Below are 10,692 nucleotides of genomic sequence, written 5' to 3'. Positions count from 1 at the left end.
ATATGCACCGCTGTGTTCTTTGCAGCATTATTTAAATTAACCAAATTTTGAAGTGGCCCAATTGTCCACTGATAGATGAATGGATAAAGAAGATGTGCTATATATATATGTATATATATCGTGGAATATTATTCAGCCCCCCAAAATAATGAAATCTTGCCATTTGCAACAACATAAATGGAGCTAAAGAGTATAATGCTAAGCAAAAGGAGTCAGAGAAAGACAAAACCATGAGTTTACTCATATGTAGAATTTAAGAAACAAAACCAAAAAAAAGAAAGAGAGAAACGAAGAAACAGACTCTTAACTGTAGAGAATAAACATGGTTATCAGAGGGGAGGTGGTGGGGGTGGTAAAATAGGTGAAGGAAATTTTTTCAAAAAGAATGCTGCTTACAGTGAGATGAGGTGGAAGAAATGTTCTGTGCAAGGATATGAGGGCCAGGAAATTGGGGGAGTATAGAGAAATATGGATTTCAGAATAGGCAAGAGATACATGGTAAGATTAGCTGGCCTCTACATTGCAGAACTCTGAAGTAAAATTTGGGCGAAGTCACAGTGGATTCAGCCTTTATAAGAACTATTCTCTCTGCATAAAATACTCTTCCAACTCTATTCCTGATTTGCTGCATCCTTCATTCACCTAACTCTTATGAATACTCTACACCTCAGCTTGAGTTTCACTTTCTCTAGAACGCCTTCCTCCCAACCTCTGATTAACTTATCCCTCTCCTTAGATTTTTCCAAAGAATCTGTAATTCCTCTTTTGTTATACTCAATCACATAGCTGCCTTTCTGATTATTCAGGCTGAAAGCTTTCTGAAGACATTTGTCTTGTTCTGCATCATATCTCCAGCACCCAGAAAATGACTGAAACACAACCGGGAATCAAGAAATATTTGGCAAATTAATAATTTGGCCTTGGGGCACCTGGGTGGTTCAGTCAGTTGAGTGTCCACCTTGATTTCGGCTCAGGTCTTGATCTCGTGGTCCTGGGACTGAGCCCCACATCAGGCTCTGCACTCAGTGGGGAGTCTGCTTGAGATTTTTTCCTTCTGCCCTCCCTCATGTGTGCTCTCTCTTTCTCTAAAATAAATAAATCTTAAAAAAATAAGTCATTTGGCCTCATGATGCTTGAGTGGCATTGCTTGATATGGCTGATTCCAAACAGGATATCAGTAGAATATCAGCCTTTTGATGTCCTTCCACTTTGAATAATGTCATTTTACATATAACTTTTCAAAGCCAGTTACTCATACAAAGGTGCTTTATTTTGATATCTCCAACAACATATAAGATTCTCTGGAAAAAAAATAAAAATAAAAAAAAAGATTCTCTGGAAAATCAAAAATCATCAGGCTGCTACTCTATTATTTTAGAAAATAAAAAGGTTTGGATTATATAATAGAAAAACTTCTTCATTATATGTAAAACATTTTTGCTGTTATCTATAGTAAAAGAGATGAAAGAGCATCCTGAAGGAGAGGGAGTGGTTCTGAGAGTGTTTGGATTGGGATCTACCCATCCCAATAGAGATGAAGACAAAGATGAAGACAAAGATGAAAGGATTAAGATGCTAGTTTGTATTGGGTTCCTTCAATAACCTGATAGGTCCATATGGACAACCCATATGACATTTTCAAACCAGACTTTGACTCACTGATGATCATTTTTTGGATAGTTCCTCCAAAGCAAGCAAATGTCAGTTGTTAAAATGATGTGGAGCCTAATTGACAGAGATACCCCTTGAGAATCTTGCTCCAGACTGCTGTGAAGACAGCATCCTTGGTCCTGATGAGTGATCCTGTGGCCGTACATGATCCTGGGTGCAAGTCCACAAATACTGCGGCATAGCCTGAGTATCACTAAAAATAACAAAGGTTTCAGGGCTGGAGACATCATCAACCACACTGTCATGGATATCTATGTCTCCAGGACTCAACGGTGAGGGAAGAATATTTAACTGATGACCCTGACAGAAGGAGCCTGTGAGTACTTCAGCTTCAAACACATATATCAGTTCAGTTGTAGCAGATGTTTTCTTGACCTGGTCTGCTAGGTTTCTCAGGTTCTTGGTGAAGTATATACCAATTCCATATTTTAGGTCTGATAAAAGAAAACAAGTTAAAAGATTATTATGATTATTATGAACCATAATATGCCTATGTGGGTATTAATACATATTCTCTCTCTAGTCCTCCAAATAATCACCACCTCCTGGTCTCAAGTCCCTGTCTATTGCAAAAACACCTAAAGTCAATCTCTTCAGACAAATCATCACTGATGATGATCAGCATAATAATAGCTTATATTTAAATATACCCACCTTCCTTTTTACTCTCCTTCTTCCCTCCCTATTTTTTACATTTACTACAGATTTAATCGAATCTGTTTACATTTACTACATTTACTTTACATTTACTACAGATTTAATATTTACATTTACTACAGATTTAATTGGATATTGTTGTAGGCTCAAGAGCAGCACTGAACCACAGAAGTAAGCCATATCTGCAACTTAAAATTTTCTAGTAGCCACATAAAAAGGTAAAAAGAATCAGGTAAAATTAATTTAATAATTTTTATTTAACCTATTATATCCAATATGTTATCATTTCAACATATAGTCAATATGAAAAATTATTAAGGAGATATTTTACATTCTTTCCTTCAGGTAGTGATCTTTAAAATCAGTGTATATTTAACATTTACAGCACATCTCGATTCAGGCGAACCACATTTTAAGTGTTCAATAGCCATGTGTGTGGCTGGTGGCTACCAACTGGACAATACAGCTCTAGGGCTTCAAAGAATGACTAGGACATGATCCCTATTCTCAAAAATTCACAAAGGGAGCTTCCCACATGTAAACGGTTAAAGCACAGCACAATTTTATGCGGAGAGAAAAGTATCTTGAGATAAAAATCAAAGATTTTTTTCCTAGAACATTCTTCTTGATCTTGGTTCCTCCACCAAGTTCTTGCTACTTATTTATCTCTATATATCTCATATATAATTTTTTTAAGATTTATTTTAGAGGGATGCCTGGGTGGCTCAGTGGTTGGGCGTCTGCCTTTGGCTCAGGATGTGATCCCAGAGTCCCGGGATCAAGTCCCGCATTGGGCTTCCTGCCTGGAGCCTGCTTCTCCCTCTGCCTATGTCTCTGCCTCTTTCTCTGTATCTCTCATCAATAAATAAATAAAATCTTTTAAATAAAAAAGATTTATTTTAGAGAGACAGTGCGAGCAGGGGGAGGGGCAGAAGGAAGGGGAGAGAGAGGCAGAGGAGAGTCCCTGCTGAGTGTAGCACATGACTCCAGGCTGGATCCCAGGATCCTGAGATCATGACCTGAGTCAAAACCAAGAGTCAGAGGCTGAACCAACTGAGCCACCCAGGCACCCAATATAGCATTTATAATTATTTTTAATCAAAGCATAGATAATGGTCTTGAAAGGTTTTCTGGGAGAGGAAAAGGGGTTTTTGAACCCTAAGTTCAAAAGCCTAAAGGAAGGATTCAGAGCATGGAGTTCATGCCATATGTAACAGAAGAGAGAAGGATAAAATATTCTTAGAACAGTTTTCACACTTCCAATTAAATAAAAGTTCTTCTGCCTGGTGGGAAGAGAAGAATCAGAGAGGACATGACTAGAACTCTTGGGGATTCTGAGAAGGGACTCACTTTGCCGCCCCACTCCCTCAAGAGAGCCCTGGGAGTTAAGATGGTGCAGAACAAGAATCTCAGAAAAATGGGGAGGGAGAGACTTCCAGAGTAGAAGGGGCCATTCATTGCCCGACTCTAGTGGGTGCAGCTCATCCAGCTGGCAGCTAAGTGGAAAGCAGCAGTGCCTGGGGATGACGTCCAGAACAGGTGAGGACTGCCACACAAGACCTTGCAATTGAAGGATGGGCACACTCAAAAATTTCCTGTGCTGAAGGAGGGGCACCAACCATGGTCAAGAGAGGAATAACCTCGGCATGAAAAACAGTTCCCTGTGTAGACCCTGAGAGCAAGGGGCACCATAAATTTAAGCATGGGAGGGTGCCAATGACCAAGCCCAGGGTGGTTTATCTAGCAGAGGACAGTGGAAGCCAGAGAAAAGACAGCTGCAGAACGAGACCTCCCCTCCCCACAATGCCTGTCACATCATCTACAGCACTCTCAGAAGAGAAGGAGGAGAAAAACCTTGCAGGAACTGAATTTTAACCCCAAAGGGGCTGAGACAACTCTGAAAATGACTGAGTTCCTCTTGAACCATCAAGATGGGAGTCTTCCATGTTTGTAGACCCGGGATCCTGAAAGGCAGGTGAAGTTCCATTTTAGAGCTGTGAAGAAGACAAGCCCCATACTGGAGTTCTGGGGACCTGTAGAGTTTGTACTTGGACTTACAGATACAGTAACAAAGGAATGTAGGAAGCACCCCCCTGGGCCTGCACGAGTGAGGGAGGGTGTCAGCCAGGAAATGCCATCTGAGCAAAGTCTGGAAGAAGGAATAGGACTTTCAGGGATAAAACGGGTAAGGAGGAAGGTATTCCACAGGCAAAGGCATAGAGGCATGAAATATCCCGCACATTTAGGAAACCCTAAGAAGTTCCTGGCTGAAGTGTGGAAGAGTACAGTGAGTGATGACGCTGGGGAGATAATAGGGGGTGGGGGCGGGGGCTAGGGCCTTACATGCTGGGCCAACCAGGCTGGAGTTCAACCCTGTAAGCAACTAGGAAGGCAGATAGTAAACAGGCACATGTGTTTTTAGCATGATAATTCTGCTAGCAGAGTAAAGGATAGGTCAACTAAAGGATAGGGCTGTGAGGCAAGGAAAGGACCTGGTCATCGTCTAGGCCCAGGGGAAGAACAGCAAAGGCAGAGGAACAGAGAGGTGAGGCTGGGCTGAGAATGACACTGAGAGGGAACCTAAAAGGACTGTGTGACTGCCTGGACCTGAGAGGAAGGAAGGAACAGAGGATGGTAAAGTTTCCAGCTAGGAGACCCGGGAGATAGATAGTGATGGTATTAGCCAGGTTAGGGAGTATCGGTTGGGTGGGTGGGTGGGGGAAATAAAAGTGCATATTTCTTAGGGAAAAGCATGGCCAAGGTAAGAGTTCAGTCTGAGGTGGCTATAGAACTTCCAGGCAGAAATACTCCAAAGACAATGGGAAATATGGACCTACAGGTCAGGAGAGAAGAAGGTTAAAGATACAAATTTGTAAGTCATCCTAGAGGTAGGAGTTGAGGCTATAGGTATAGGTGCAATCACCCAGGGGGACATTGAAGAGTTAAAAAAAAAAAAACAGGGGGTGGGGTACCTGGGTGGCTCAGCAGTTGAGTGTCTGCCTTCACCGCAGGGTGTGATCCCAGGATCCAGGATCAAGTCCCACATTGGGCTCCCTGTGGCTGCTTCTCCCTCTGCCTGTGTCTCTGCCTCTCTCTCTCTCTCAGTCTGTGTCTCTCATGAATAAATGAATAAATCTTAAAAACAAAACAAAACAAAACAAAACAAAACAAAACAAAACAAAAAAAACAAGGCTTCCTTTAGAACTTCAGAAAATACCCAACAGATGGACTCACAGATTATAAAGGATAAGGGCAGGAACTCTGTGTGTTTTGTTTACTGTTGTATTCCTCCCACCTAGCACAGGGCCTGACTTATAGAATGTGCTCATTGTGGAATGAATGAACGAATCCAATAAAAAAATACCTGCAAGCATGGAGGCTCCTTCTTGCTACATTCAGCCTAGCCCTACAAGCAAGAGATGAAATCAGAACTGGCTGGAATGCAAGCCAAGATAGAAAAATATATATATAAAGATTTGTTAATAGAAGCCCCCTTTGCCTATATTTGGCCATCTAAATTGACCAAGAGTCCCATAATTCAGAACCTTGCAGGGAACCCCCTGCAAAAAAAGAAAAAAGAAAAAAGGCCAAGAGCCTTTGTACTCCAAATGAAAACTGGATGAAAAAAGAAGAGTTGCAAAACTATTTCAGTGGTGATAAAATGTCTCCTGGGTTTCTCAAGCACCTTTGGTTAAGCCCACTCACCAGACACGTCAATGCAAGTCACATTATGGGCACTATCTCCCCAATGAGTCTATCATCTGAATTGCCTCAGGCAGTGGCTTTAAGCCTAGAGCTAGGGATGTGGACAGAGCACAGAGGCCAGTAGGTAAAAGACCAGAATCTTAAAGACTAGATGGAGAGAAGACCTTTGGCTGGGTTTTAAAGACAGAAACTTGACCAAAAGTAAACAGGCTTCATGCCTGCAGAGGTTTTAAAGGAACTGTATTGCTGAAGAAACTGCAAGCCTGGCTGTCAGTAGCCTGGGAGCATTCTGGTCCCTGAGGCAATCCATGGACCCCTGGTAGGGAGCCGGCCTAGAAATGACCAAGGGCACCAACCCATATGGAAGATTCTTCCCAGAGTGCAAAACAAGGAAACAAGGGTCTTAATCCACTCCCAGAATAGAGTCCTCACTATCCATGTCCAGCAGCAGGTGATTAGTGGTATGGACCAGTGACTTTCCTTCTCTCCTTTAGAAATGGGAGTTTTTATTGCACTTTTCCTGCTCCTTCTCCTGGCACTATATAATGAGTGGGTTGGGGCAATTACCTTGCTTTTATGCTTAAAGAGAGGACATTTTGGACTTGAGGCTGATGATGAGACAGGGTGAGACTTTGGGGCTGTCTTCCTTGGGAGGTGGTGTATGTGTCCTTTAGGAAGAAAGCTCTGTATAGATGTCAGGCAACTAGCAGCATCTGCCACAGGACCAAAAAGAAGGCACTAGAAGAGTTGAAAAACTAGTGATGGTCTTAGAGTAGTTTAAGTAGGGGCAGGGAGTGGGGAATGCAGGAAAGCCAGTTGTGATGGGTTCAGGAGCAAAAAGAAGTTGTGAATTTTTTTTTTTTTTAGAAGTTGTGAATTTTTAAGACTTTGTCAATAACCCTCTTCAGGTTACACTCAAAGACTTCTTGGTGGGGATTCATTTACCAATTTTTGTCCCCAGGAATTTTCCATGTTCAATTTTTACTTCAGGTATTGCTTAAATTCTTCTGTCTGGGGCAAAGAGATGAAGATTACCAGACCCTGTGCTTTCTAGAAATCAAGACTTGGAGTTGGCTTCACAGCAAGGATCATGCTATATACTTTGAAAGGTAAAGGTTCTTGCTCTTTAGCAGGAACATAGTCAATGGATCAGGTAAAACCAAGCCACATTGCTAGGTATTCTCCATGATTATTACTAAATTTCTTAGCCTCCTTTGGAGAGATCTAAAGGGGACAAAATGGCCATTAAGTATGCACTATTGTTGTACAACTGAAAAAAGACACAGAAGCTACACATAGTAGAACTCCCGTAGCTGAAAAGGATCTCAAGATGTCATTCACTTCACCTGCCATAAGATATCTAATTCATTCACTAGCTATCTATAGGAAATGAAGAAGATGAAAGAGAAAAGTGCAACTTAAAAAAAAAAACATTTTATTTATTTATTTATTCATGAGAGACACAGAGAGAGGCAAAGACACTGAGCAGGGAGCCCAAAGCAGGACTGGATCCCAGGACCCTGGGATCACGCCCTGGGCCAAAGGCAGGTGCTCAACCACTGAGCCACCCAGGTGCCCCAGAAAAGAGCAACGTAATACCAAGTTCAGGAAAATGCCCTTTTAATTAAGGGATGAGGTTTGGTAGTGGTGATAATAATTTTATGGAGATAACAACAGCAACAAAAAGCTTCAAAGTGTTCTCTGCAGATAAAACACATAACCACAGAAAAGAGAAAACCAGTGAACTGTAGACCTTACTGCTAACGTTTTCATCAACATTAAACCCATCAACAACAAAACATATGAAGGACAAAAAATATGACCCTTCCCATATAACTTTATCACTATATGCCAGCTGCAAGTGATTCCCCTCACCACAGCAACAAATACTATGCCTGGTGAGTCACCTGCTGAGGCCTGCTCACCCATCCCCACCTACAGAGGCCCTGAAGATGAGGGGCCGACACCTACCGCAGGGCACCGAGTACATTCTTTGAAAGCCAACTCTGCATACTGCTTCACAGAACTGGTAAGGAACTTGCTGAAACAACCTGCAGCTCACAGGTTTCCCATGTGTTCTCTCTTCCATCACTTTCTTCTTTTTTTGGAAGATAGCCATGAGAACGGAATTGTCTACTTTCTCCACCTATGACCCAAGGATATGAAAAACTAAAAAAAACTGGGAAAAAGTTAAGAACTGCTATTTACATTGCTTGATACCCTGCTTCACACATAAAGGCTCGTATGTGCATATGGCTGCATGCAACTTGTATTTCATGTAGAGTGTTTTAAGAGTCTCTCCTGGTCCAACCCTCTCCTGCTTTGACTTGTCTCTTTAAAATTCCCTGTCCCTTCTTTGATAAATCCACTTAATAAAAATTCACTGAGCAGGAATGCCTGGGCTGCTCAGCGGTTGAGTGTCTGCCTTTGGGTAAGGCGTGATCCCAGGGTCCAGGATCGAGTCCGCATCAGGCTCCCTGTGCGGAGCCTGCTTCTCCCTCTCCCTGTCTCTCCCTCTCTGTCACTCATGAAAAAATAAGTAAATCTTTCAAAAAAAAAAATTCAGTGAGCAGTCACTCCGTGCCAGGCGCTGGTAATGAAATGGTCAACAGTGTAGACACAGTTGTTGCTTCTTAAAAGCTCATAGTTTAGTGAGAGGTAAAACTAGGTAAACAATTATAATATGGTGTGATAAATGCTATTCCATTTCTTTCATTTTGCTTCAAGACAGGCAGATAGGTTTGCCCTGAATCTTGATTGGTACTTCTGTACATCCTGGCATCATCTCTACCTCCTTTCCAACTACACCCTTTGTGCCTGCCCACCCCTGCCCCACTTTCTGTCTTAATCCCAGGGTTTTGGGTCAACAAGTAGCTGGCTTAGAGTCATCAGCGGGTGAATTATTCTTTTGGCTACAGAACCAAGGGATAGCAAGATGAGTCAAATCTTTCCCTTAAATTAAGTATACCTTTATAACCTGCAAACCACAGTTTTCAAACAGTTTCTTCTGATCCTGAATTTCCTCAGCTGAAAGTTTTAGGCATCTCAGAAACTTATTCCTTTTCATTTCATCCTGATTTTTTGGTTGCCCATCAGTCCATTGTCCTAAAAATGAGTAACACAGCACTTTATCTCAATGCTCTGTGAGAGGACAGAGAGTTGTAAAGAAATTCAATAAAACAAATTATAGAAATTTAAAGGGGTGGATTAACCAGTTTACATTGTGTGCCTTATATGTTCAGGACATGCTAGGAGAGTACAACCTAATGAGAAGTCATAGGCTAAAAGAGGGGGTTAATAAATTTGTCTTCACATGGTTTGGATTATGAGGCTGAAGGGGTGAGAGAAAAAATATCATTAATGTATAATTCCCCCATCAATGTTGTAACAATGATATATAATTGTGTTGCTTATAGAAAATGTTTATATTTCTAGCCAGGATGCTCATCAACAAAAAGATACAGGCATGACAAAACATTGAGGAGTGATGAAAAATAGCATGACATTTACATAAAACTTCAAGATTTTCAAAAAGATCTCATATCTCGACTTCATTTGAACATCACAACACTGCCGCTGGAATAATTCACACACTTTTACCAATAAGGAAATTGAAACTCGGAGAAGTTAGGTGACTTGCCCAGAATCACACTGGGCTTTCGCCAGGGCTTTCTGTAAGTGGCAAAGCAGAATGTTGGGTATAAACATCACTCCTATGCCACCCAGCCACAGAGAGGAGAATTTGGAGATTAAGAGTTTCTGGTGTCCTTTCCTTCCTTTTTTTCCTTCTTTTGTTCCTTCTCTCTACTTTCCTACCTTCTTTTTTAAATTCAAGGGACACCTGTTATTGCCTAGCAACTCCTTATTGGAATAAATATACATATAGGTAGACAAACAGAAACCCCCCAAAAGACTTATTTTCTTTCAGTTTTTTTTTAAAGATTTTATTCATTTATGAGAGAGAGAGAGAACGTGAGCAGGGAGGAAGGACAGATGGAGAAGCAGACTCCCAGCTGAGCAGGAAGCCCAATGATGCCAGGCTGGATCCCAGGAACCTAGATCATTACCTGAGCCAAAGGCAAATGCTTAACCAACTGAGCCACCCCAGGGGCCCCTCAGTTTATTTTCAGTTTGATTTAAGCCCAAGTATACGAACATGACCTAATTCCTAGCACATTATTTAATTGAATGGGCTCAATTTAACCACAAAAAGCAGATAATAAATCCAAAGAAATTCTAGAGGGGCCAAGTTATACATCTGGAATGCGGGAGGGACAAAATTCCATAGCAGAGAAACTCCAATGCCAGGACATTGCAAAGGAAGAGATTATAAATTAAACCTCGAGAGCAACAGCTGACATTCATAAAGTATAGTAACAGAGTTCAGTTTGCTTGAGTTCAGCAAACATTTACTGAGCTCTTATCACCTGCCTGGCACTGGGTTGGGCATCAGAGACTCAAAAGATCCACAAACCGCTGCTGTCAGGAGTGCTCCTCAGGAAGCATTACAGTGGCAGCATCAAAGAGGAAATACCTAACTTCTATTAATTTAAAATTTTATTCTGGTGGATAGTTGATGATCCTTGTAGTAAAAACTCATTACAAATCTATCCATTTTGTTAATGAAGGTCTTAATTTGATTGAGAAGAGGGTGTGTAG

The 10,692-nt window shown here is 41.5% G+C and overlaps 1 protein-coding gene across 3 annotated transcripts in view; it reads right to left on the bottom strand.

The window, feature by feature from the left end:
* Positions 1-312: 312 nt before the first annotated feature.
* Positions 313-10,692, bottom strand: part of PARP9 (poly(ADP-ribose) polymerase family member 9) — a 34,866-nt gene continuing 24,486 nt past the window's right edge. For 2 of the 3 annotated variants that reach the window (XM_041764459.1, XM_041764476.1), the window contains exons 9-11: positions 9,002-9,138; positions 8,005-8,179; positions 313-2,105 (exon numbers count right to left, since the gene is read on the bottom strand). In XM_041764459.1, the coding sequence (XP_041620393.1) occupies positions 1,726-2,105; positions 8,005-8,179; positions 9,002-9,138 (692 nt within the window). In that variant the 3' untranslated portion in view covers positions 313-1,725. The remainder of the gene's footprint in view (positions 2,106-8,004; positions 8,180-9,001; positions 9,139-10,692) is intronic. The other variant, XM_041764468.1, reaches the window with a different exon arrangement.

This window comes from Vulpes lagopus, chromosome 1 (assembly GCF_018345385.1).
Source record: "Vulpes lagopus strain Blue_001 chromosome 1, ASM1834538v1, whole genome shotgun sequence".
Lineage (NCBI taxonomy): Eukaryota > Metazoa > Chordata > Mammalia > Carnivora > Canidae > Vulpes > Vulpes lagopus.
Note: the sequence above shows the minus strand (reverse complement) of the source record. Positions and strands in the feature narration are given on the sequence as shown.